The sequence below is a fragment of the Caretta caretta genome, chromosome 24, assembly GCF_965140235.1.
Source record: "Caretta caretta isolate rCarCar2 chromosome 24, rCarCar1.hap1, whole genome shotgun sequence".
Lineage (NCBI taxonomy): Eukaryota > Metazoa > Chordata > Testudines > Cheloniidae > Caretta > Caretta caretta.
Genome location: NC_134229.1, coordinates 6,513,208 through 6,540,969, shown reverse-complemented (window position 1 = coordinate 6,540,969; position 27,762 = coordinate 6,513,208). Strand labels below are relative to the sequence as shown.

Below are 27,762 nucleotides of genomic sequence, written 5' to 3'. Positions count from 1 at the left end.
GAGGGAATGGAGGAGAGCGGGGAAGACAAGGGAGCCCCTTGTTTCGTTTCTGACAACAAGGCGGGTTATTCTGTGGGAGGACAGGATCATGTGCCGGGCCGGGGGGGGGGGGGGGGGCGCGACTGAGCCACAAGGAAGCTCGGCACGCGCAGCTACCAGGAGTAATCGCCCACGCTGGCGGCTGTGAAACCGATGCATTCAGGGAGGCAAATGGGACATTGGGAGGCAGAAGGGCCAGAAGACACAGGCCCCGGGAATTGTGGGACAGCACTGGAGGACTATCCAAACATGAGCTTTAGCTACGTCCTCACTGCAAAGTGAGCTGGCTGGGCTCGTACCTGTACCCCTGGATGAGCCAGCCAGCCCGTGGGCAGACGGGGTGCAGGCATGTCTCAGAGGGCTTTGTGTGCGGATTGTGCGATGTGTGTCAGAGCCCGTATCCACACACACTACAGAGTAGACACACCTTAGGTTGTGGCACAGGCCTGTACTTGGGTCTGGGTCTGGACCCGCGTCCACACGGCTGCATTTAGTGCACTAGCATACATCTGTCTGCTCGGGCTGGGAGGCCCTCCCTAGCTGCAGTGTAGACACACCCCAATTAGCGGCGAAGCAGCTGCAGGGCTGAGAAATCCCATCCGGACGGAGAAGCAGGGAGTTGGAGTGACTTGAACCCAGGACACGTGCATGCAGCAGTCAGGCTGGGTCACCGTTGGGATGGTTGCTAGCTTGGAGGAGATTAACCTTCAGGAGCTTCCGTTCCCCCGTGGAAAGGCGTCCAGTCTGGAGCACAGGAAAGAGGGGACCCCCCAGTGACTCCAATGGAGTGACACTGATTGATGCCAGATGGGGTCGGGGCCCATTGAGTTAAAAGGGAAATAACAGCATCACAGAGGACTGAGACCTCTCTAGTCAGTTTCCCTACAGTCCAGTCCACAGGGATCCGTTTTAAAAATCCTACCCCTGCCTGTATGTGGGTCGATCCCACATCTCACCACCAGCAAGTTTTGCCCAACATTGGGGGTCTATTTTCCTGTCATTCAGTCAATCCTTAACCCTTTGTTGTCCCCTTGTGGGTAATGGGCTGCAGCCAGGCACTCTTCCCTTGTCCCCTCAGCACAGAAATCTAAGCGACGGGGCTGGGGTGGGGTCAGGGAGAGGCCCTGGGAATTTTCCCAAGCTCTGCCAATTACCAAACCACCTGTTGCTGAATAACTCAACCCTGAGGTCCAGTCGCTCAGCATGGCTCTGGCTTCACCTGTTCTGGGGAGGGGCAGGGGTCTAGAGACCACTCAGTGGTTTCTAATAGCACAAAGGGGCTGTGAGGTGAGATGGATAATTTGGGCAGATGATGGCCCACTCCCTTTCCAGAGTATCTGAGAAACTGCCCGGCTGGTCAGAAATTTTTCGTTGACATTTTTTTCAGTGGCAAATGCAGTTTTTGTTGAAACTGAAACTGTTGGAAAACGCGTCAGTGGTGGCAAAGTTGCATCTTGAAACCCCCCCCGAAATGAAACATTTTGATAACATCTCACCTTCCCATTTCGACATTTGCCTGAAAGGAACCTTTCAATTTTCCCTTTGAAATGAAATTCATCCATTCTAAAAAAAAAAAAAAAAACCAAAGAAAACCACCGCCCATTTTAGAAAGTTTTCAAAGGCCAGAATTGGAACCAAAACCCACTTTCTCTTGGAAGTGCATGTCATGGATAATTCTGACATTTTGTTATTTTCATAGAAATGGACAGGAAGAAACCTCAACAAGATGTTTACTCCGCCTCCTTGTGCTGAGGCCGGACCAAGAATACCTAGACCATCCCTAACAGGTGTTTGTCTAACTTGGTCCTTAAAACCGCCCATGCCACAACCTCCCTAGGATGTCTAGTCCAGTGCTTAACTATCCTTAGAAACTGCTTCCTGAGCTCTAACCTATGGCTAGCTCCCTAATCCCTGAACCGTTCCATTTCTTAATTGGAAACAGTTCGAAATTGCGGCGTATCCTGTGAAATGGAAAATCTGGTTCCTGGCCCACTCCACTAGCCAATCAGTTCAAGCTGTGTGGTAGCCAACAGCCCCTTCCACGACGGGGGTAGCCAGGCCGGGAATTTAGAGAGACCCCATGAGGGCGGAGAAGAGGCCAGGACTAGCCACCGCAATAAGTGAGGATGTGCCATAGCCACAAGCAGGAGGTGTGATTCAAAGGTGGGATTCAGATCAAAGCTAACTCGAGTGATGATAGCCGCGAAGCCACGGCAGCGTGGGCTACCCTCCATGGCGTAGTACAACCCCACCCAGGACCCTCCTGCTTGCAGTGTAGACACACCCTGAGAGAGAAACGGGAAAGGCCGGGATTAGCCCCCAGGCCACGTGCTCCGCGTCCTAAGCAGATGGCAGAGCTGAGCAGGGGTCTGATGCGGCCGTGGTCCTGTGGACTGGGGGATACACGGGGTGTAGTATGAATGCTCCAGGAAGTGGGGGTCTAGTTGGGTGGTAAGGAATGGAAGCCAGTGGCCGGACTGCTCTTGGGCAAACATCCCAGGCCTCTATGCACGTAACACCGGCCTCTCTGCTTGCTGAGCAAAGATCTCTTTCCTGCAACTCTGCCTACCCGCCACACGGCTTGTTGCTAATGAGCCCGGAGGGCCGGAGCTGGGAGAAAGGACAGTTTCTCGTCGCCATCACCACATCAGCAGCGTGAAAGGGTGAATGCCGCTTGCTAAGCCGTTGCTGACACACGACCCTCCTGTTTCCTTGTCAGCCAGGGAGTTAATTATGAGGTTAAAAATATTGCCAGGGCCGGCGTCACCGGGCGGGATTGATCTGTTCCTGCGCTGACCTTGCGTCCTGGCTCCCCGGCCACCAGAGTCCCCTCTCCGCCTCTTGTTTGTTTTGGCACTTTTCTGGGATCAACAGCCCCTCCCTCCTGCTGCTCCCGCAGAGAGGGGTCTGGAAAGGTTAGCCCAGCGGGGACTCCGAGCCCTGGGAAGTCTGAGTCACAGCCCTGCTCCGGGCGCCAGCCTCTTTGGCAGATGGCTCTAGAGTGGGAGAGGCCACCAGGGTGGGGGTGAAGTTAAGGCTAAACAGGGCTTGAATCTACCTAAACATCAGGGTCCCAGGGACAGCACTAAATACTACCATTGGCATGAGAGTGGCTGAGATGAGGGCCCCTTTGTGCCAGAGCAGGAGACAGTGGCTCCCCCCTGGGGTCCGTCTGCTCTGCAAGAAAAGGTGTGATTGTAGCAGGGGCAGGCGTACCTGGGGGGTAGCTTTAAATCTAGTTAGCGCAGGTTACAAGAGCAATGTAGACATGGCAGCACAGGCTGGCCACCGGAGAACAAGTCCAGGGTTCTTGGGTACACACACAGGCTGCTAGCCGGCGCTTCCACGTCTACATTGCTCCTGGAACCCGTGCTAGCTGGATTAAAGCACACACGGGTACTCCTACCTGTGCTACATCACCCATGCTTGCAGTGTAGACATACCCGAAGATTTCCATTCCCTGCCCCCCATTTCACAGGTGAGGAACCAAGACGCACAGGATATATCTACACTGCAAAAAAACCCACCCCGCATCAGTGAAGCTCAGAGTCTGGGTGGGTCTCAGAGTCCGGGCTCCAGCCTGAGCCCAAAGGTCCACGCCCCTTTCGCCCCATAGCAGGAGTCCAAGTCAGCTGACTCGGGCTCTGAGATGCCCTTCAACGCGTCTTTTTTGCAACATGGATGTCCCCAGAGGGTAATTCTACCCTGCAGCTGGGAGCGAGGCTTCCACCTGCCTGGAGACAGGCTGGCACTAGCTGGGCTCACACTCGTGTGCTAAATAGAGCAGCATGGCCGGCTGGCTGCCAGGGCACCTTCTCCATCACCTTCCCCTCCTGCTCCACCAGTACGGGCTCACCCATCCTCTCCAAAATGCTTGGTCTTCCAGGCCAGCCCAAGGAATCAGACTCAGAGAGGGGCTCCTGTCCCATGTCCCATGGGGAACTTTGGTGTATGGATCCCACCCACTCCCTTTCCATAGGGACAGCCCCACTGAGGGGGCAAACCACCAGCCCAAACTGCTCCTTGGCTTCCTGATCATGTGCAGGATGCTGTTCTGCCTCTAGATGTCTCTGTGGGCTGTTTAGGGTTCCAGGCCGGGCATGGTCCCTGGTTGACAACAGAGACCCAAGGTGGGACTTGAACTGCGTAGAAACCTGTTTGTGGTTGATTTTTTTTTTTTACTAACCAGCTCCTGTCCCAGGCGGACCGTCATTCCAGTTCCCAGGACAGGCAGCATCCTTGGACTGTCCCCCACCCTCTCTGATTGTGACGATCCTCGCTCATTAAGACACTGCCACAGTGTGTTTTAAAGGGCTTTACCATTGGCAACATGGTTGAGTAGATATGACACAGGATTGGCAGTGAAGCGATCTGCGTTTCCTTCTTAGTTCTGCCACTGACTCACCAGATGTCCAGGGCACGCCACGTCTCTCTGTGCCTCAGTTTCCTCCATCTAAACCTTGCAGCTCCTTATAACAGGCTGATTCGACAATCCCAGATCAGAACCATCCTGAACTCCTAGGGGGGCTGGATCTTAGTTTTGGGGGGCTCCTTAAACAGGCGCTATTGAAGACGATCCTGTTTCTTTAACCCCCACTCCCTGTGCCTGTGTACGCTGCACTAGTTCTGCCCTCTGAGTTCAGCTGGCTCCTTGGGATCCCTGAAAACTTTCCTTCCCTCCCTCAGCTCCGGCCAAGTGTTAACTTGAGGTGTCAGCCCAGGTCATAATTTACAGCTGGATCCCATTCTTCTGCCTGGGCCTGACCCAGACGTGACACCAACCCTGTCTTCCATTGCTCAGGGCTGAGGCAGTTGTTGCTGTCATGTACCAGCCCCCTTTATCGGGAGAGAGCCAAGGGATTGTTTTCATTCCATTGGGGGCTTGGTCATTCTGCGGGTCACCCGGGGCGGTCGGTTGAAAACCGGGTCTGCCCCCACCCCCGATCCCCCCACCAACGCTCTTCCGGCCTTTAAAAACACAGCACGAAATCCACCATCCATCACGCTGTGCGTCCGACAGCCCGGTTCAGGTGGGAATGTGGTGTGTGGGTTTCTATTTATGGCTGGTTCCGGAGGAGGATGGGGTCCATCCCTAGAGGCCCGTTTGGGACCAGGAGGCTGGGAAGCGTCTTGTGTCTGAAGGCGCCGCGGTCAGGCGGCGGTGGAGAGCGGGGGAGGAATTGGAGTGAGGATCAGGGAGGACGGGACGGGTTCCGGGTGTACAGACACCGTCACCCCTAGGCCCGCGTTGGTCTGGGTCTGTAAGCTGCTCCTATCAGACGGCCCCGGGTGATATGAATTTGGGAGGTCCCAGCCCAGCTCCAAGGGAGACAGGCCTCCGTATCACCCATTGCAGTGAGCAGGCCTGCCCATGTTAGCATGTCAGCAGCGGGGGGTGAAGCTAGCTCGTCGTTCTGTGGATACGTTTCAGGATGTAAAAACGACAGAGGACCCTATCCTGGGAGAGAGCTGGGAGCCCTCAACTCCAGATGAGGTTGGCAGGAGCAGATGGGGAGGGCAGCTTTTCAAGCACATCACATGGCGTGGCAGCTAGGAGGTTAGACTGGGACTCAAGAGACATTGCTTCTCGGCCACTCCTCCGCTTGGGCAAGGTACCCCAACTCCCCATGTGGTGTCTGCTGGGCCTCTTTGGGTTGTGAGCTCCATGGGGCAGGGGTTCTCTCTCGCCGCACACACGTGCGCACAGGGTCCCACGCAAGAGGATGATTGGTTTTCTTGTTATGTGCATTCCAATCAGCCCTTCTGGACCCGATCCCCAGCTGGCGTGAGACGCTGTAGCCCAACAAAGACAAACATGCTGGCCCACCCCTCTCTGAGCCATTGTTCCAGGTGGCCTGCAGACTCAGTGTCCCCGGGTGCGCAGGTCCTTTTTGAGAGTTGGGGCTCAGTCTCACCTGTGCCAGGTGTAGCCCACCTCCCTAGGCGATGGGAATGAGTTTGGGGGTCATGTGATGGGAGCATGTGACTCAGAACCAGGCCTGCCAACAGTTATAACGGGCAGCCTGAGTTCAGATACAGTGAGGGAGGTTGATCTCTTTATCAATCAATCAATCAATCAACCAACCAATCACTGTGTCTCTATACCTATCTAGTGATCAGATTTGGAGAAATAAAATGCAACCCTAAAGAAAAGAGGCTGAAATTCTGTTGCCGTTGGGAGTGTTATTTAATGCCTGGGCTAGGAGAGTCGGCCAACCAGCTTACACTCGGACAACAGTCCAGGCGGGCAGAACACGTGCTTCCCTGCACAGAGAGATCACTTCACCCACCACAGCAATGCAGCCACCTCTGAGCTCAAATGCGGCAGGGGACGTCTACGCTGCGACTGGAGGCATGCCCGCAGCATGGCTAGGCATACCTGGACTACCCCAGCGAAAAATAGCCACGGAGCCACCTCTGAACCCTGGGTACATACTCACCCTGCGAGCTCATGCCAGGGTCCGGGCTGCCACGTCTTCGCTGCTATTTTTAGCCGTGCTAGCTAGATTAAAGCTAGCCCAGGTAGGCCTCCCCGAGCCGCTGTCACCTCTCCAAAAGCAGTGCAGACATACCCGCCTGATTGAACAGCTGTGCTAGGCAAGATTTTAGGACAGGAAGTGAAGCAGAATCCTGACTCCACCTATTGAGTTCCGGGAGTGCGCCCACCCACATCTGAAGGGGAGGAGCTACTGAACCTGGGGCTCAAGAATCCTGTATCCAAATGAGCCTGCATATAACTGTGATCGCCACCCCCCACCCCCACCCCAGCCCTGTTGCTACCTACATGCATTTTCCCCCTTTCTGCACTTTGACCGGGTCGCCCAAACAGGGATCAAAACGGGGCCGTGGCTAAAGGAAACATCACGTGATCTCCTGTGACATGCCAGCCATGAACTGCCGCAGATAAAAGGATCCGGCTGTTGTCCCGTATTTCAATGCAGGACTCTGCAGAGAAGACAGGCTTGCTCCTTCTTAGCTTACCGTGCCGTTCCCTGCCGTCAGCATCTGCCAGTCTTTGTACCAGGCTTGCCTGGTCAGCGGGATGTAACAACGGCTAGGGTGCCAGCCTGGGGCCAGCTACAGGTGGCGTATCTTATCGGAGGCCCGGGTAGAAAACCACCAAGCGACGCCAAGTGCATAAAGAACAAGGTGCTGGTTTCTTTAAACCCAGGGATTTGGGGGGTCCCTCATTTCAAAGAGGGGTGGGGAGGAAAAGGATCTCTTGCCATTTTACAAAGCTCGGCGATATTTTTCACAGGCCTCGTCAGACTGGATCGGACCCAAGGTCCATCCAGTTCAGTAGCCTGTCTCCCGCAGTAACCTGTCTCCCCCAGTAGCCTGCTTCAGTGGGGTCAATTATTAGGATGCTACTCTTGGCTGTGGAGACCTGGGTTCACTTCCTGCTGTGTTACAAGCTTAATTGTTCCATGCCTCAGTTTCCCCATCTATAGATGGGAATAATAATATTTTCTTTTCCATCTTTGTCTACTCTGACCATGAGCGCTTCCAGGCAGGGACTCTGTCTTGCTATTCAGTGGGGCAGTTTCTAGTACGACAAGCCCCTGATCTGAGCAGCGGCCCCTAAGTGGGCTCAGGTAATACAAATAGTGATGCACTTTTCATACCACTCAGTGTAACAAAGAACCCCCCTGCGGGAGGAGTGGTGGTCAGCTAGCGGGCTTGGACCCAATCCCTCTAGAGCTAAGAGCATGAACGGCCACTGCTTGAGCTCCGGGAACACTCCAGACAGTGACACTCAGAAACCTTTGGTCTAACCCTAGGGAGAGACAACGAGGCATATGGTGTAAGGGCAGGTTACATGCTCCCACCGGCCAGAGAAGCTGGTAGGTTGACCCGATGTCCCGATTTTATACGGACAGTCCCGATATTTGGGGCTTTGTCTTCTGTAGGCGCCTATTAGCCCCCAACCCCAAGTCCCGATTTTTCACACTTGCTGTCTGGTCACCCTAGAAGCTGGTCCCGTGCAAATCTCCATCTGGACCATCAGGCTGTGTTTGCACTCCAGATTCTATGCCGGCAGAGACCCCTAGTGTAGACACAGCCTCCATCGACAGTCTGCTGGCATAGGACCATCACTTCCCCGAATAACAGCACCTGCATCTCCCCTGCGGGGTTTGTCAGCAATGCTATGTCAATAGGGGTGTGAGGTTTTTTCAGACCCTGACTGACACAGCTACACCGGTGTAAGTTTTAAGCATAGACCAGGCCTCATTTGTAACAATCCCCGGTGGGGCTGTCTGCAGGGATGGGACCTGGGACGCCGGGCTAGAAAAGCACGTGCAGGCAGTTGTCAGACAGAATGGACTCTTTAGTTACTCAGATGACACCGGGACCAGTGCCTAGGAAACACTGGGATGAATGTACGGCAATTTCAAATGCCTGTGATGGACTGCTTCCGAATCCACCAGCAGCACCCCGCCAGCACCATCCCCCCCAGACTAGCCCCCCAGTCCCACATCCCTGCTGCTTCGTCCGTCTGTCCTACCTGCAATATTTATTCTCCCCAGCTCGGCTACAGCCTCTGTGGGCAGCGAACGCCCCATCTTCCTCGCCCCTACATAGGTTTTATTTTCCCATTTGGCTGCCCCGCGTCGCGCCTATCAGCCCTTGCAATCGCTTTCTCACCCCATCCATTATCGGACTGAGATGTGCGAATAGTTCTCTGTTTCTCTAAGATATGATACGGTGACGATTCCCTGTCAGGAATAATGGATCAAGATTAGTGGTACAATTGCTTTTTAAAGGGAGCGACCCTGTACACTGCTACACTTTCCCTCTGCTTGGCAAGGGAGCGGTAAGAGATTAGTGTGTGCCCCCCCAGTGGCAAATACACAGGCTTCTTGATAAATGCGTGTATAATCCGTGAGCAGAGCGGCTGCTAAAATCTCATGCATTCCTTTGAAAAATTGAAAAAACAAAAATACATCTTGCATCTTTAACTTCATAGGCATACAGGGATCTCTTTCCCCACTATGGAAACGCAGCCTCCCCTAGAATGAAGAGCAGAAGCTGATTAACAGCGCAAAGCAATGCTGTACTGTGATGCCTTTGCTTGCTGCTGAGGTGCAGACACCTCTGGGGTGGGATGCAGCAGCTGCATAACTGTACACAGCAATGCTGTGCTGGATTCCTTTTGCCTGCTGCTGAAATGCAGCCCCCTGCAGGGTGGAGTGTTGCAGCTGTTTAATGGCATACAGCAACATCGCCATGGGATCTTTTCACCTGCTGCTGAAACGCAGCCACCTCTGGGGTGGATCGCTGAAGAATTATAACAGCGCACAGTAATAGCTTAGGATAAGAGTGAAACATACCATGTCCATTTGAAAATTCTGTGGGAGGAAATTTAGGAAGGCAGAATGTAAAATCCTCTTTTCTTGGTAAAGATACAGAGATTCTTGGCACCTAAAACCATAGTGACAGATGCCTTAGTGATAGAGAGAAAATAACAGATTTCCACCTGCAAGGAGGAAGCATTTCCTTTTGATTAAAAAATTCAGGGGACCAACTGAGGCAGCAGTGTTTATAGTGCACTGGACTGAGACTCAGGAGTTCTGCATGCTCGTCCCCACTCTGCCACTGACCAGCTGTGTGACCATGGGGAAGTCACTTAATCTCGCTACGTACAAGTTCCCCATCTGTTAAAGGGGGATAACCATTCTTTCTTTGTTGTGGCTGTTTAGACTGTTAACTTTTCAGGACAGGGACTGCTTTGCAATCGACTAATGGACATCACTCTATAAGAGCTAGATATTTATTATGATGACGATTATTTTATGTCTGTACAGCACCTAGCACAATGGAGTCCTCAGTCTCATTTGGAGCCTCTAGGCTCATAATACTACTAATTGCATGGCAACAGCTCATTGCAAATTCACCAAACCAGGACTCCGGATATTCTTTCCATGCGACACCTGGACTCAGAGCCTGCAAACACGCATTGAACTTTACACACGTTGACTTGCACAGGAGGATTCATGTGTATGAAGTTAAGCCTGCCCGTAAGTGCTTGTCAGTTATAAAAGCATGAGCAAACAATCATCAGACAGACTCACTACGGGTTCCATGGAAGTTGGGAGCCTAAAGACAGTTGAGGAACTGGGCCTGTTGCCCTAGCTTGGATTATCACTACATAGCCTTTGTCACCTTCTAGTCTTCTCATTCAACACTATTCTCCTTCACCATCTCACCATCGAGGGAATGAGAGCCTTCTCCTCTGCAACCATTGCTGTCTGGAGCTGCCCACCTGTGTGTCTCTACCTCCAGGATTCTCCACTGACAGACAGTTTCTGGAGCCTGCTTCTTAATTTCTCTCTCTCTGCATTGTTTAACCCTGTGACACCTGGGAGTGAAAGACGCTGTCCAACAGAAGGCCCCAAGGCTGCTTGTGAAGTGCATCAAGTTCCTTATGCGTGCAAGCGTTTGCAGGATTGGAGACTTAAACCAGTCTGGGATGAGCTCTCTGCGTTACCTTCTCTAACCCTAATGAAAAGGGAATCCTTAGTTCTATTTTTTCGCCTCCTGGCAAATTATATTGCATGTGTGCGCGGGGGAGGAATCGCTCCAAAAATATCAGGCCAATTTTTCGAACAAGCTCAGCCCCCACAGTTGGGCCCAGGCTTTGCAAGAGCCCATCTCTCTTTTAGGCACCTAAATAAGTGGGGAGGTTTTCCAAAGAGCGGTGTTCTTGAGGAAGTCTGCCCATTGCTGTCTCAGAGAGAAGTGCTGGGAGCTTTGAGAACAGAGCCCTTATTTAGGATTCCGGACAGTCTCCGTCTTTGGGACAAATTTAAGGGCATGCTGAACTTTAAGCATGTTCTGACCTCCCATTGAAGTCATTTGCTTCACTGCAAGCAGGCCAGCATACCCAGCATGCAAACACTCCTCAAACGGAGACTTGGGCATGTGTGCCGAATAAGTGATGGGCACATTCAAAAGGACATCCTCTGTGGTGACTTGCCATCTGGACAAAGACACAAAGGATGCCCACAATTGCATTTCAAGGATGCATGCAAGCGAGATCTCAAAGAAATGGAACTGGATGTGGACAACTGGGAAGATCATCGAATCATAGCACTGGAAGGGACCGTGAGAGGTCATCTAGTCCAGTCCCTGCACTCATGGCAGGACTAAGTATTATCTAGATCATCCCTGACAGGTGTTTGTTTAACCTGCTCTTAAAAATCTCCAATGACGGAGATTCCACAACCTCCCTAGGCAATTTATTCCAATGCTTCACCACCCTGACAGGAAGTTTCTCCTAATGTCCAACCTAAACCTCCCTTGCTGCAATTTAAGTCCATTGCTTCTTGTCCTAACCTCAGAGGTTAAGAAGAACAATTTTTCTCCATCCTCATAACATCCTTTTATGTACTTGAAAACTGTTCTCATGTCCCCTTTCAGTCTTCTCTTCTCCAGACTAAACAAACCCAATTTTTTCAATATTCCCTCACAAGTCATGTTTTCTAGACCTTTAATCATTTTTGTTGCTCTTCTGTGGACTTTTTCCAATTTGTCTGCATCCTTCCTGAAATGTGGTGCCCAGAACTGAACACAATACTCCAGCTGAGGCCTAATCAGAGCGGAGTACAGCGAAGAATTACTTCTCGTTTCTTGCTTACAACATTCCTGCTAATACATTCCAGAACGGTGTTCGCTTTTTTTGCAACAGGGTTACCCTGTTGACTCATATTTAGCTTATGGTCCACTACGACCCCCAGATTCCTTTTCAGCAGTACTCCTTCCTAGGCAGTCATTTCCCATTTTGAGCGCAGCCTTTGGAACCAAGAGCTTAATAAAGGTCTCCGGAGTTACGAGAGGAAGCTGGCCAGTTTAGCAGAGGAGAAAAGAGCTCACAGAAGGCAGAGCCCAAAGGGTCGAAACGTCACCTTTAAATATGACAGATGCTGCAGAGACTGTCTCTGTCGAGTGAGTCTCTTCAGCCAGGGCCGTTGCTGCCATAAAACCAACTGAGTAAATCTTTACCTCTCAGGGGTGCATACCCATGGTCTCTCGAGACAGAAGGATGCCTACTAACTGTTGTCCTAAACAGGGATAGGTTTAAGTACATGCTTAAGCACTGTCCTAAATCAAGGCATTAGGAGGTCAGATTTACCAACAGGATCAGCACTCAGAATTGGGGTTTGATTTTCTAAAGAGCTCAGGCATCAGAATAAGTGACTGGATTTTCAACTCATGGAGTGTTTAGCGCTTGGGAATATCTAGCTCCAATTGTGGGTGCTGGACACTTGAAAATGTAGCCCGGGGCTCTTTGGAAAATCTGGTTCTTACAAAGGAGGGGTTGGGGGAAATACAAATAACCAAGTGAAGTTAAAAGGCTGGCTGGAAAAATCAGGTTTTTTAAATCTTGAAGTAAGTTCCTCCTCCTCCAACCTAATTCAAAGCTGAAGTCACACCTGAGGGAGTGAATCACCCTGAAAGCTGAGACCACCCTCCCCCCTCGACTTTATAAATCAGCCAACGGCCCTTGGAAGTTCTGACCTCAATACAAGGATTTCACTCCATCTTGAGGTAAAAGGTAATGAATTTTTCCTAAAAGGGAACCCCAAGCAAATTTATGGAGCTGATGGCCCTCTGGCCCTGCAGAGAATGAATAATGAAATTTCAAGTGAACGGTTTTATGAGCAATTATAGGAAACAGCTTATTTACAGTCTCCTTTGACCAACCACATAGCTTAAAAGGATCCTGGAGATGTGTGTGTATCTTAAAGACATCACTGACTGTTGAGTTCAACGAGTCCCTTATGTTCTTAAAGGGGCACTCCAAGGCCAGATCCTCAGCTCGTGTAAATCAGTGTAACTCCATCAGTGGAGAACCTTGCTGATCCACACCAGATGAGGATCTGGCCTGAGAAGATTAAGCCTCAGATGGAAGGTTTGTTCGTTTTTAAGTTTTGAAAGAAACAAATGGGAATGAAAGTGGTTTCCTGGCATTTTCTTGGAAAAGAGAAAAAATGGGATTGGAAACAGTTCTGAGCCCGACCCTGCATTTCGATTCATACAGACAGCCCCTCTTAAGTGAAGGAAGGTGTAGATCTGATCACAGGATCGGGACCATAGCTTGCATTTGTGCCTTCCTGGGAATCCAAGCTCAACAGAATCTTGGTAGCATGTGAGGAAAGTCAGAAAGTGACACTGACCAGAAGCAAAAAGAAAGAAAGAAAGAAAGAAAGAAAGAAAGAAAGAAAGAAAGAAAGAAAGAAAGAAAGAAAGAAAGAAAGAAAGAAAGAAAGAAAGAAAGAAATTGACCAGTTTGTGAATTTAATTGTTCTAAGTTCATGTCAGGGGGATATTGCCTCTTGATTTCAAACCAAACCATTGAAACAATCAGAACTCCCACCTCACACAGACACATAGAGAATCCATTGTTTCCATTTTTACACTGAACTGCGGCAGACTTTGGGAATTTCATCAGTGCTGTGTACATGCTGGTGCAGTGCAGACAAAGCTCAGAGTTACACACCTCACTACTGAGTCCCCTGGGCCTGATCCTCCAATGTCCTGCCCCTTGCCCAGTTATTTACACCAGCGCCAGGCAAGTGTAAAATGCTGCCTTTCTGATTTGCCCTCACTGCAGACGGGTGTCGATGACTACACGAGGTGCCAGGCAATGATGAATCAGGCTCTCAGTGTCTTGATTTAAAGAGTTTCTGGTAACTATGGACACAACAAGTATAATTATCGGCCACTTAACGATGCAATCAAGACATTGAAGCAATCCTGAGCAAAGCTAAATATATCTATTTAGACACATGTGTATGATATATAGATATGTTTGCTGGACTGCAAAACCAGAGTTCCTTTTCCCACCACATGGAATGTGGCTAGTTTAACAGGGGAGCCCTTTAGATTTCCTGTGACCTGGGAGCACAAGCGCATTGCATCCTGGTGCTCAACCAAAATTAGAGCCCCAGATGGTGATTTACAGTCGAAAACTGTAAGGTGAGAAGCGAGCTCCATTCCAGCTCTAAGTTAAAGTGACAGCATTTCCAGTTCAGTAAGGCCAGACTAGTCAAAAGAGCTGACAGAGAACTCTGGATGATGCTCTTGAGAATCCACCCTGCTGCAGTGCTGCCAACTCTCAAGATCTTTTCACAAGCCTTGCAATATTTTGTGCTTTTCTTAAAGCCCCAGCTCCCGGATTCATGTGATTACGTGGGAATCATTTTTTTTTAAAGTGAGTTTCTAGCACTCACAATTGTGAAGGGAAGCCAGAAAACATGTAGTGAGCATGACTCCAATTACTAAATTTTAAAAAGGGGGGGGGGGAGGGCAAAAAAAAAAGAACCCAACATTTATTATTATTTTGGTAAAATCTCTTGATTTTTAAGCCAATCTCTGGATTTTTTTGGAGCCCGACTCATGGTTTTTGAGCAATTGGGATTAGCAAAGCTTCCATTGGCTCCCAGGTTTGACCTGACTCTCCATTGCCTTTGTGTAGTAATTTGCACCACTGCAGTCTAGGGATGATAATATTTTGCACCCACTTTGCACTAGTGTAAATGACAGCATAAGGTGGACAACCAGACCCTTTAACGGTTTGTCTTTCCTCCGCTTTTCCTAACAGACACACGAAAGCAGGGCGTCTTCTTCATTGCTTTAGGAATTTCACTCATTCCTGCTAGTCCTCCCTCCCCTCTGATGCATCACTTGGTTGCCATGAAGACAGAAATGATGTCAGAGGATTATGACCTCAGACGGGGAATAGGCAGAGGGAGGCTGAATCTCCAAGCAACAAAGACCCTATTTTCATGCAAGTGGGGGTGAAAAATACAAAGAACATATCATGCCGAATGGGTCAGGGAGTGTGGACTAATGATTACAGCTCGGGGGGGACAGGGAGTCAGGACTCCTGGGTTCTATCCCTGTTTCTGGCACAGAGCATGGGTCTAGTGACTGGACTCTTGGGTTCTATTCCTGCCGCTAGTGAGGAAGGGTGGGCTGTGAGCGAGAGGCTGGCAGCTGAAATTCCTAGGGCATATTCCCAGGTCTCACATATGCTGCACGGCCTTGGGAAAGTCACTTTATTTCTATGCCTGTTTTCCAGTCTGTAAAACTCCAAAGGGCAGTGGGGATCTTCACTGATTAATGCAAGTGCTTTGAGCTCCTCAGACCAAAGGTTTGCTCCACAAGGGATTTGCAGCCAGTGGTTTCTGAGCTGCACGTTGCATTCTGTATCAAGGGCCCAGAGGTGCATTCTCCAAGCCCCAGTGTCACAAGCTACGCCGGTTTGACTAGTTCATCCAAGACACCTGAGCTGTGAGGAGCCTGCAGGTAGCCTCCGCTGACAGGCAGGAAAGGGAAGGGATGTCTCATGAAGGTCAGCGTGGAATTGGAAGAATCCAGTGAACAGGTGTGACAGAGAGTGGATACCTCCTTACAAGAGTGTAAACTGTTTGCATCTTCTTCCGCTAACCTAACAGCAATCTGGTAAGAAAGACAGTCTCAGCTGGGTGTGTGTATCAAATAATACGACAAGTTACACTGTGGCAACACTACTGAGGACTGTAGCATTTTGGACCATAAGAACAAGAAACTCTAATGTGCCTATCACCATGGCATCTGGTATCAGTATTATACAAATTAAACTGCATCAGACAGTCTAGCTCAAGTACCAGTTGCTGCAAAGCAAGGTGCAAGAAATGGCCTGTATGTGAAGCAGGTGGCTCGCAAGTTGCTCTTTAATCCGTCTCCTGCGGCTCTTTGAAGGACACGATATTAAAACACTGGGTAATTTAATTATTAACCAGTCTAAGTCATTAACCAATCAGAATGTATTTACTATGTTATTAACCAATTGTAGTTGATAATAATACTTGGTCAGTCATTTTGCTGTGAGAATAATCTCTCTCTCTCTCTCTCTCTCTCAACTAAATATGAATATATAGTACTATAGTAAATTAAACAATGAATTCACACTCCTGTGGCTCTGTTGGGTACTGTTGGTTGCTAATTTAGCTCCTGAACTACTGAGGTCTGAGTATCACTGAGCTAGATGATCCCTTCTGCCCTTAAAAATCTATGGGTGAAATCCTGCCCCAGTGAAGTCAATGGGAGTTTTGCCATCCCTGCTCTGATCTAAAATATTTTCCCCCTTCTATCAAAGGGAAGCAGATGTTGGGGCCTGGCAGGTTGGTTTCTTACTGGAGGAGAAATTAGTGATGTAAAATCTGGGTATTTTCTTGGTGTGATTTGTGTTATTTACACCAGTCCTGGAACAGAGATGGTCACAAATGGCATGAAAGCAAGCCCCTTATAGGAATCTCAGTCCAACTAGCAGCTCCAGGCTCCCAGGCAGCAATTCTGTCTCAAGAATTAACCCCAGTTAAATACATTAGGGGAGAGAGAGAAAGAGAGACAGAGAGCAAACTCTCTTGCTGCTTGCCAAAGCTCCCCTGCCAAAATTACATCACAACACTAAAAACAACGGGGCATTTCTTGTAAGACTGTATGTTGCTCGCATCCTAAGACAAAGACTCTTTGTAACAGCACCACCTGGTGATGCCTGCCATAACAATACAAAGCAAGAGACAACAAGCAGCTCCAACAAAGAGGGCACAAGGTAAAAGGTGAGTATGATCAATACTATATCCTCAAGAGGGCATTGCTACCTATAGCTAGCTGTATGTGCCCCAGTTAAATTCACCATTCATGGCAGTCCCTTTTCTTACGGGAGGGAAGGGAAATCCATTGAAAGCAAGACAGTGGGCCGCACAGAGAATGGCACCAATTCAGCACCTGTGGCAAAGGGATCAGGATGCGACCCTGCTCGTTCATTCCTTTGCCACAGGGTGATCTGGAATGTAGGAACTCTATTTAAGGAGAGGCACCACGGCAGACAGAGTTTGTAGGAAGGAGGTTCTCAGCTCTGGCAGACAAAGAGCCGAGCGGCTTTATGTCGCCGCCATGCCTTCGCCGTCCTCCCTGGTTTGGTTGAGAATCCGTCAGTTTCTTTCACTCTCTCCTTTTAGTCTTCTGTTTCTGTGGAGTTTTAATTTTGCAACCTCCCCCCCTACCACTCCGTTCTACCTTTCACGGCACAGCGCTGGAGCTGCATGCTGATGAGATAGCACTCGGCCGACTTACAGTCAATCATTCTCCCAGTAATCTTTATTTTAAAATAACGATCCCCGTGCCCCACTCATTTTCTGGGTCATGGGTAGGCCAGGTTAGGTAGTGAGAGCATGTGATTTTGGAGGTGGTACCTGGGACAACTCTGTTAACAAAGTCACATTTCTTTCTGGGCAAGAAACCCCCATTTTTTCTCCCAATAGCTCATCTGGGAGGGGAGACCCCCCCCCAGACTTCTGGATGTGTTTTAAAGCACATTTGTAAGGATTGTTCAAGAAGGAAGGATGTGTGTGTGCCCGCGTGTAATGTGTAGCTTCAATTAGACACTTAAAAATCTCACATGGATTTTTTTTTCACTCATTCAAATTGTCACGTCTTGACAGCTCTGTGCAGATGTATTCCCATCAGCTGAACAATAGGTCACTTTATTATTATTAATTATTATTATTATTATTATTATTAGGCATGTGGTCAGCCTTTTTCGGAACTTTATGATTAATTCATATGAGTTCGTTTCCTTATTAAAAATATTTAGCACTTAGATAGCGCTTTACCTTTTCAAAACGTGGTGCAAACATTAGCTGTTTTTCATTCAGCTATTTAATCTTGCCAATTGTTCTTTCTGTTTTGAGTGTTAAATCTGTGTTTTAAATCAACGTAACAAATGGTTCAAGTAATATAGCATTACCTGCTGTGAGTATTATTGTGGAAATGTGTTTTCCCACCAGTTGGTTGCTTTTTTAATCTCATCCTTACATTAATTTTTTGGTCCTTTTCAGTTCTCTCTTTTAATTTAATTTGTCAAAAATCTAAAAATATAAACAAAAATATAAGGGTTAAGTAATTGAAATTTATATTAATTATATTATATTATCAACCAAATCTGCAACAGTGGGAGTTATATGGCTACCCTATCTAAACTATTTTTGTAATCTATTTAAAAAACAATTAAAATAATTTCTATTAGGCTATATATTTAGGCTGCTCTTTACAAACATAGATAAGTGCATGCTAGAAATATTAAGGTAAGTAAATGCATCAGGAGTTTTAGCTTTTAAATCTTTGAAACGACCCTGCTCTAGCTAAGGCGGAACTTGCATTATTTGTATAGTAATAGTATTGTGCTGGATCAGTGATTTTCAACCTGTGGTCCAGGGACCCCCGTGGGCCCGCAGTTTATGTCTAAGGATTCCACGAAAGGTTGTCCAAACCTTAGAACAGAGGTTTTTCGACCTGTGGTCTGCAGACCCCTGCTGTCCGCAGACTATGTCTACGATTTCTGTGTCTGCACCTCCATTTGAAATTCTTTAGGCAGCCAGCAAATGAAAAAAAAAAAAAAAAAAAGGTTGAAAACCAGTGTGCTAGATTGTACACTCAGTGAAGAAATCTTGTATATTTTATTTGACTGTAAAAAATAAAAAGTGTAGCACCATTAGGGTGCTGACGCACAGAATATATAAAATAATAATAATGAATTAATAATACCTGAACTAAGCTACCTACCTATATCACCCTGGTATCTAGGGAAGCATCATCATAACATCCAGGGCTTTACCTCTTCAAACATTCACTAATCGGTCTGTCGAATAACTGATCTACTGGCATGCTGCAGATCTTGCCTTTGCAGGGGGACATTCCTCTACTTGTCTCCCCCAGCTCTAACTTCTCCGATCCCACTCACCAGGTTAACTTCTTCTGCGTTAACAGGGAGCAAAGCCAGGCCAGGGTTTAGTCATTAGAATTATGCAAGGCTGTGAGACGTGAGCGATGCAAGGTGGCACTTAGCCCCAGGGGCATGCATTAAGCCGCAGCAACAAGCCGCCACCACTGTGTCACTTTCTCTCCCACCAAGTGCCAGACCGCCCTGCCCTCTCGCAAGTGGGACCAAGTGACAGCAGGAGGAGGGACCCTCGCCAGTGGCGTCCCCACGCCCTTTTAAATCGCTCCCCTCGCTGACTTTACACCCATTGACCAGAGCCAGCCACGCCCACCCACCGCCTCCCGAGGGCTGCACCAATCAGGGCCCTCTGCAACGTTGATTGAGGGAGGGCTCCGCGGCGTTGCAAGGGCTGGTTCCATCCCCAGCCCCCTCCCCTACTTGGAATGTTGGGCCTTATAAGGAACGTGTCTCCATGGCCACATTGTCAATGAATTCCACTGTCAGAGTTCAGCCGCTCGCCACGTGATCCTCCCAGGGAACATCTTCGGGGGGAGGGGCCGGGGGGGGGGAATTGACAAGCAAAAGGGCCATTCTTTCACTTTAAAAGTTTGTGTGTGTTGCGATTTCCCCCCCCCCTTCTTCCCCAGCCCCACCTTCCCCCCCCAAGCCCCCCCCTTGCTTCTGTCCAAGGAGGGGGAAGAGAAGACAGAGGAAAATTCAAAAGGTGGAATCTGTCTCCATCTCATTTCAGATCTTGACTTTTATGAGCCTGCAAGTCATACGCAGACACACACACACACACCAAGGGGGGGGGGGGAGAGAAAATCTTGTGAAATGTGCGTGTGATTAATAATCTAGCTTTTAAAAGACACAAACCAGCAGCTACACTGTAGAGCATCATCCCCCAAGGCTGAGACAGAAGAGAAAAGACATTGCCTTTCCCAAGGTACAGTACGTTTCTTTTAAATGATCTCTCTCTATTTAGCTCTGCTCCCATTGTTCCCCCCCCCCCACCCCACTTTTGCCTCTTCTGGAAGCGTTTCTTTTCCGATTTACATATTTTGGTACACCTTTATCCCCCTTCAAAATAAAATCACTTTAAACAAAATTGCCAGGGGGGTGCAAAGTAGAAAGAAGCCCGTCTGGTTGCCGGCTAGAAATCGAAGCGAGAAGGGAAAACGAAGGGAAATATTCCGATTCAGACCAAACAAAACACGCACATCCCGATACTTGCACAGAAGTATTGGCAGATAATCGCGTGTGTGAAAGAGACGCGGGGATAGTCCCTCCTATAAAGGGAAGGGAGAATCGGAGACGGATAAACTCTGCAAAACCCAAGACGATTTAAACGCTGCCTTATTTTGTACGTTATTTTTATTTGTTCCCTTACCCTTTTACGCCCAACTTTTCCGCCTGATCAGAGGCAGTGAAATTGACTAGAGAAACAAAGCGCGGACCCGAGCCTAGTCTGCGAATTTGGTGGGCTATCTGGATTCCTGTGTTTGCATTAACTGAGGACAAGCGAGGAACCATCCGCTCTCCCAATGTATGCAGGATCCCTCGGTGCGTGGGGAGGGCGTGTGGTTTTATTTGAGATCTTGGCGACCGGTTGTGTTTGTAATTAGGGTTCTCTGGGGTTGATTAGGAATTAATCGCTTTTAAATTTGGATGCACGTGAGGGGGACCGGGGGAGAATCTTTTTTTTTTTTTTTTTTAGATCTGTTGCCAACCTGCGCGGTGTGTGTTCGGCCTCTGGCATGTCATTCAGATGGGTTTGGAAGAGAAGCCAGGGTCCAAATTGGCTGAGAGTTTATTGTGAAATACTTAACGCTTGATAGCATTTTGATGGATTTTTTTTCCCTCTTCCCCCTTTTCTCCCTTTCTCTGTCTTCCCTCCCGCCCCATACCAGATCCGTAAGGAATCGGAAGTCCCTTGGGAGTTTCTGCGTCCAGCAAAGTTTTGTTGGGGTTGTTTTAATGGGGTGGGGAAGACGAGAGCGGTGGATTTTTGGAGTGGCTGAAATGACAATAAAACCCTCCAGGAATCTGGCTTCGTCATTTTAGCTCTCTTCTTCCTCCCCCCCACCCCCCCCCACCCGATTATAATTCTGCTCTTTGCAAATACCAAATCGACATTGCAAATATTAATTATCTGTTATTCTAGATACACACCCAACAGGGAGAGAGAATTTAATCTAAACAAACCTCTCTTCTCCCGTGTCCCCCACGCCAGGACAGAAGGGGGCAAGAGAGGGTGTTTTTAGAAAGGAGCTGATTGTCTCTCTCTCTCTCGGTTGCTGGAGAATTTGGGAGCCACGAAGAAACTGAACGAATTCCATTGCGATCATAGGGGAGAGACTTCAAAATACCACCCCCTTCTTATTGATTCCTTTCCTTGCTGGGTGGATTAACTTTCTTTCTCTCCTCCGCCGTCGATTTATCTGCTCCCTCTTCCCTTCTTCCTATCCTCGCCCCGATCCCGATTCTCCGGCTCTCCTCCACCTCTCCTTCCCCCCATCCCGACTCCTCTCCTCTACCTCCCCTTCCCCCCATCCCGAGTTCTCTCCTCCATCTCGCCTTCCTCCCTCCCCCCATCCCGAGTTCTCCCCTCCACCGCTCCTTCCTCCCTCCCCTCATCCCGAGTCTTCTCCTCTACCGCCCCTTCCTCCTTCCCCCCATCCCGAGTTCTCGCCTCCATCTCTCCTTCCCCCCGTCCCGACTCCTGTCCTCCACCGCTCCTTCCTCCTTCCCGTCCCGAGTCCTCTCCTCCACCGCTCCTTCCTCCATCCCCCCGTCCCGAGTCCTCTCCTCCACCGCTCCTTCCTCCTTCCCCCCGTCCCGACTCCTCTCCTCCACCGCTCCTTCCTCCTTCCCCCCGTCCCGAGTCCTCTCCTCCACCGCTCCTTCCTCATCCCCCCATCCTGACTCCTCTCCTCCACCGCTTCTTCCTCCTTCCCCCCGTCCCGACTCCTCTCCTCCACCGCTCCTTCCTCCTTCCCCCCATCCCGACTCCTCTCCTCCACCGCTCCTTCCTCCATCCCCCCGTCCCGACTCCTCTCATCCACCGCTCCTTCCTCCATCCCCCCGTCCCGACTCCTCTCCTCCACCGCTCCTTCCTCCATCCCGCCGTCCCGAGTCCTCTCCTCCACCGCTCCTTCCTCCTTCCCCCCGTCCCGACTCCTCTCCTCCACCGCTCCTTCCTCCTTCCCCCCATCCCGACTCCTCTCCTCCACCGCTCCTTCCTCCTTCCCCCCATCCTGACTCCTCTCCTCCACCGCTTCTTCCTCCTTCCCCCCGTCCCGACTCCTCTCCTCCACCGCTCCTTCCTCCATCCCGCCGTCCCGAGTCCTCTCCTCCACCGCTCCTTCCTCCTTCCCCCCATCCTGACTCCTCTCCCCCCCCTCTCCTCCTGCCCCTGCCCCTCCCCCCGCTAGTATGGCCATGGTCGTGAACCCTTGGCAGGAGGAGATCCCCGGGGGCCCGCCCGGCGCCCAGCCCCCGCCGGGCCTGCCGTGCGCTCCGGAGCCCGGCGTGGCCCCTCCGCCGCCGGGCCCCCCGAAGGGCGCGGTGGCCGCGGGCGCGCCGGAGGCGGGCGAGAAGGGGGGCGCCCCGCCGAGCGTGGACTGCATGGTGTGCGGGGACAAGTCCAGCGGGAAGCACTACGGGCAGTTCACCTGCGAGGGCTGCAAGAGCTTCTTCAAGCGCTCGGTGCGCCGCAACCTCAGCTACACCTGCCGCAGCAACCGGGAGTGCCCCATCGACCAGCATCACCGCAACCAGTGCCAGTTCTGCCGCCTCAAGAAGTGCCTCAAGGTCGGCATGCGCCGGGAAGGTGAGCGCCCCCCGCCCGGCCCGGCCCGGCCCGGCTCGGCTCGGCTCGGCCCGGCCCTGGCCCCGCCGCTCCTTCGCTCTCCAGCCTCGCCTGGCTGCCTCGCCTTTCCTCCGGGGTCTCCCTGTCCGTGTCCCCTCCTCTCTGTCTCTTCCTGGGGTCCCTTCCGTCCCTCTGACCTCCCTGTCTTTCTCTCTGTGTGCTCTTCTCTCTGCCTCTGGGTTCCCTTTCTCCGTCTTCTCCTTCTTTCTGTTCTTCCCTCTCGCTTCTCTTTCTGGGTTCTCTTCTCTCTGTCTCTTCCTGGGTTCCCTTCCCCCCCTCTGCTCTCCCTTTCTCCCTGTCTGTCTTCTCTTTCTTTTTGTTCTCTCTTTTCGTCCCTTCTGTGTTTCTCTTTCATTTCTCTCTCTCTCTGTTATCTTGCTTTCTTTCCCCTGGTTTCTTTCGATGTTCCTTCTCTAGTCTCTCTCTCTCTCTTTCTCTCTCTGTGTTCTCTGGATCTCTCTCTCCTCTCTCTCTGTTCTTTCTTTCTTTCTCAGGAAGAGGAGTGACAGAGGGGGAAAAAGGAATGCAAAAGGGGAGAAAGAATGAAAGGTTTTCTTTCTCTGGTCATTCCTCTCTCTCATTCCGAAGACAGAGAAATGAAAAAGAGCAAGAAAATCTCTCTTTTTAAATTCTTTTTCTTTTATCTCTCCCCGTTCTCACTCTTGAATGTCTTCATGCCTTTCTTTTCTACGTCTCTACCATTTTCTCATTCATCCACTTTCTCTTTTCTCACTACTTTCCTTTTCCTTCTCTAAATCTTTCTTCCCTTCCGATTCCCTCCTCCTCTCTCTCCATCCCCTTTTCTATTTCACTAAATGTCTCTCTCCCTCCCCTCTCTAATGACATCTCTCTTTTATTTCTTTCCCTCTATTTTCTCACTCTCTCCTATCCCATCCTTTCTCTGCTCTCTAGACAGGATGCCCACCTGTGCGGAACTGTCTGATCAGCTTCCCCCTCACTGAAGGCAACAGGGTCATGTGTACCAGGCATCACCCTTCCACTTGACAGTCCTCCTTGCAGGAGCCCTGTGGTTCCCTATGTATTCTCTTCCTTCCTTCCTTGCAACCCTGCTATCTATTCCCCAAAGCCCTAGCCAGGGTTCTTCCTCTCTAGCTGCGAGTTTACAGTTGCTACGCTGCCGTCTTAGGGACTTGGTATGTTCTTAGTATCATTCCCATCCTATATACTTCCCAGTGCCAAGAGAATTCCAGATACCATTTCTTAACAGGGATCCTGGTAAAGTGGAAACCCACAGGCTAGAAATGTGTCAGAATTGCTTTTGACGAGTTCTCAACTCATCTCTGTTTTATTTGCTGCCCCCCTGCATTTCAGACTGGTTTTCCTTTCCTGTTCCATGTAGCTATTTTGTTTTTTAAATGAAGGGCAAACTTCAGATACCTGTTGCAGGGCAAATATCAGGGAACTTTCATTCAACTGAATTAAACATTGCACCAGCCTTTGGCTGAAATTTCTGATCTACACAAAATCAGATGGTTTGTCCTTTTTGCCAATCCCAAATTCATCAGCCTCCCCCTTAACATTCCTGCATACTGATTCCCCAGTGTTGTCTACTGTACTTCCCCATTTGGGCCTGAGAAAGTAAAGCCTGGATATTTGTTGATTGTTCTTTAGCAAGAGAAAAGCAGAATCCTTAAAAGGCGAAATTTCCCCAAGACCCTTTGCTTGTAGATTACAACAAAAGGATCATGGGAAATAACCCTAATTCATATTTAACTTGACTATCTGATCAGTGAAATTAATCCTTCGAACCAGTGAACCTTATAGTTTCTCTTGGGTTTTTAAATAGGGCTTGATTTAGAGAGAGTTTCTCTGCAGAGGTAGGAATTTTCACTGTGCCCATATTCATTTTATTTAGAACTAGGTAGGCAGTGAAAACCAGTAGGAATAGAAATATTCTTTTTTTAAAAATGCATCTGTATGTCTGTGATAGGAATAAAAAAAAAAGGCCAAAGCTGATTACACTGAATTCACCATCCTTATATTAACCATTATCAGGGTTTAAAATTAAACTAGAATTTAGCAGTAATGTAACATGCATGGTTTCCTCACACAAATATATTGAGCGGAAACAACAACATACCTAGCATTCAGATAGCATCTTTCATCAGATCTCAAAGCCCTGGAGAAATTTTTTTATTAAGTTACACTCGCGCAAATGTAGGATTGCAGAAAGCATGCGACAGCATGGGAGTCTCTCAGTATAAGATACACGTATAACAATAATACTCAGTATGTATGGTAATTCCTTCATAATGCGAACTACCTTCTTTAACTAGTAACAATCAAGAATCCATACAACTTAAATAGGAATCACATTATTTTTGAACTTTGCACAAATGATCAGCATTTCAACCATACTATTAAAGACTTCTCTTGTACATTTAATTTTCTCAGTTAAGGAATGAGTTGGAAAAAGTGGTAAAGTTTCTCTCCCATGATGGGACATATTTAAGAAAACATCAAGGCAAATCCCTTCCCTCCCCACTCTCCAGAGTAAGATTTTTCTTTGAAAACTTTGCCCCCTCCCTTTCTGTGAACATGCCCAGTAATTTGGCTGCAATAATGCATTCATGGCATTTAATCTTCTTTTGGTGAGATGATTACTGCATATCTCCAATGGGTACTAGTAGCAGATCTTAGCAACTCTTGCTACTCTCGTTTGTTTATATATACTTATATATACACGAGAAAGCTGCTAATAAATTTATTCTGCACAAATGACCATTCAAATCATCAGCATAAAATCCTTATGATTTATCCCTGATCCAGCTGGGAGCTGGGATAGCTCAATCTATTTCCTTCCCTCCTTATTTTCTTTTCAGTTGTGTGTGTTAATTTCTTTATTAAGCCCTCTGTCAAATCTGGCGATTAATGCTTCTCAGATCATGGGCATGGCTTTGAGAAAAGGAAGTTAGAAAGGGGACAGTTTTACCTCTATTATTCCCTTTACTGAGGCCCTTATAACGCATTTGGGTGACATGGTGCTAGGCACCCGGCAAAACGCTATGTTGGAGAGTTTCACAGGGCAAAAGTTCTTGCAGTCTGGAGCCATATTCACACCCAGAAACCTCTGCCTTAAAAGTCATCTCTTTAAAATAAAATTGACGTTCTAGTGGTGGTTAGGCAGGGACCCCTGGGCTAATGCAAAAAGATGCCTGCTGTCCAAATGCACGCATCATACAGTGGTCAGATTCTCACTGGGTGTAAATTGGTCCAGCTAGGCTGAAATCAACATGTGCTGAGGATTTGACAAAGTCTTTTTTTCTTTTTCTTTCTTTCTTTTTTTTTTTTTTTTTTGTAAATAGAGAGAGAAGCTGAGTCAGGTAACTTATTGAACTGCTGAGCTAAACATGACGTCTGTCATAACCCTACACAGCATTAGGTAGCATAATAAGAAAATTGTTGGCCTGTGTTCATTAACAAACATGTCTTTATAGCCCAAGGTGAGCTTAGATCACTACAATTCTGGTTGAGCGGACACTAAATTTTTTTAGTGGTTACTCAACATTTGAAACATCTATGTTGAGAGATTCAAAAGCATTTTTAAACAGCTCTCTTCTCTGTATTCCTTTTGATTTTTTAATATCCATTTTACTTGGAATTTTATACCAGGTAAATATTTACATTGTCAAGTAAGCTTCAACTATTAGGTGAACATAAACAAAGACATCTATCTATCAAGATACATCTACTTATCTTTTTCTGATTATGTAATGCTACATTATATAATTTGTTCCATACCAATTTAAATTTGGGATAATTTTTTGATTCAAAGGATTTCAGGAGTTGTTTGAATGATTCCCTTGCTTCTATGCAGAACACACACATGCAGCTGAAATTATTGAGCGTAGGTTCAGAAATGATATTTTAATTCTTTGCCAGTTATCGTAGGCTGGGAATGATAGCTGGAGAAAGCCCACAAAACCCCACTCAAAAAAACAAAAAATCAAATTTCCATCCAAATCCTTAAATGCAATTTACAAAAACTGGGCTCTACGGAACAATTCTGGAGTGTATTAATGAATTCCAAACATAGAATTCAAATTGTATCTTACAAGGGATGTTTCTTATTGCAGCCTTTTTCCTCAGATCAAGAATATTTAAGGGAAATTTAATTACAAATAGACTTGCATAAAGGTTTGGTAGCGAGTGATGACTTCATCTGGAAAGTCATTTAACTTTAAAAAGGGGCACATGGAAACAAATAGATTGAACAAGGGTATGGGAATGGTCCAGTATATGTGCTGATTTTCAGAACGTTACGTTTCATTTTTTTTTAGTTTCATCAATATTATTTGATTGGGGTGAATTCACTCCGAGTATAGTGGCATTGAGTGAACTTTCAATAGCTCTATTCCCCAATCCATTTCCCAGCAATAGAATAGTGTAATTTTTGCTTTTCTGCCCCTCGCACTTGGCATTGGAAACGGGTCACGTTGCGTTCCCCGCAGATTAGGTCTTTTGTTAATTATTATAACGATTAGGAGAAATCCCCTTTCGCCATTTAAACACCTCTGTCACTTTTGGTGGGCAAACGGCTAGCAATCTATTAGCCATCTCACTGAAGTTTAACCGCCCAGTTTAAAGGATTTGCCACCAGGGTCATAAGGAAGGTTTGTTATTGTTAAATGCATTTCTAAAGCATCTGCCCTCACAGTATCTGGCTGATTTTACATGCTCACTAGGTACATTGCATTTATGCAATAATCTACCGCGGCGATAATCTACCAAATTTGGCCCAAAATAATGGAAATGTTTCTGTGATTTATTTATTTATTTATTTAATTCCAGAGAGAATAGGAATTTTTCTTTCTTTTTAACCAAGCAACCATTTCCTTGGCTTGCTGGCTTCCCCTTTGCAGCACTGTGCATCAGGGCCTGAAAGTGAAATTGACTAGAAACTAGTGACACTGGCAGGTCACTGCCCCAAAAAAGTGAATTAGAATGTCACAATTCTCTCTGGCTTACAAATAATCGAGGGAGTAGAATTTTAAGAAGTGCCGGGCATCTATTGAGATGCACTGGTGGAAACCTGGATGGTTTAGATAGGTTCCGAAATGGG

The 27,762-nt window shown here is 48.3% G+C and overlaps 1 protein-coding gene across 2 annotated transcripts in view; it reads left to right on the top strand.

Annotated features, from left to right (window-relative positions):
- Positions 1 to 19,317: 19,317 nt before the first annotated feature.
- The window catches only part of LOC125626024 (nuclear receptor subfamily 2 group F member 5), a 34,631-nt gene continuing 26,186 nt past the window's right edge, over positions 19,318 to 27,762 (top strand). Inside the window, exon 1 of one of the 2 annotated variants that reach the window (XM_048828690.2) lies at positions 19,318 to 19,754. Coding sequence is in view for 1 of the 2 variants with exons in the window: in XM_048828689.2 (XP_048684646.1) it covers positions 22,244 to 22,640 (397 nt within the window). In the remaining variant the exon portion in view is untranslated. Of the gene's footprint in view, positions 19,755 to 22,238; positions 22,641 to 27,762 lie in introns of those variants that run through there. The other variant, XM_048828689.2, reaches the window with a different exon arrangement.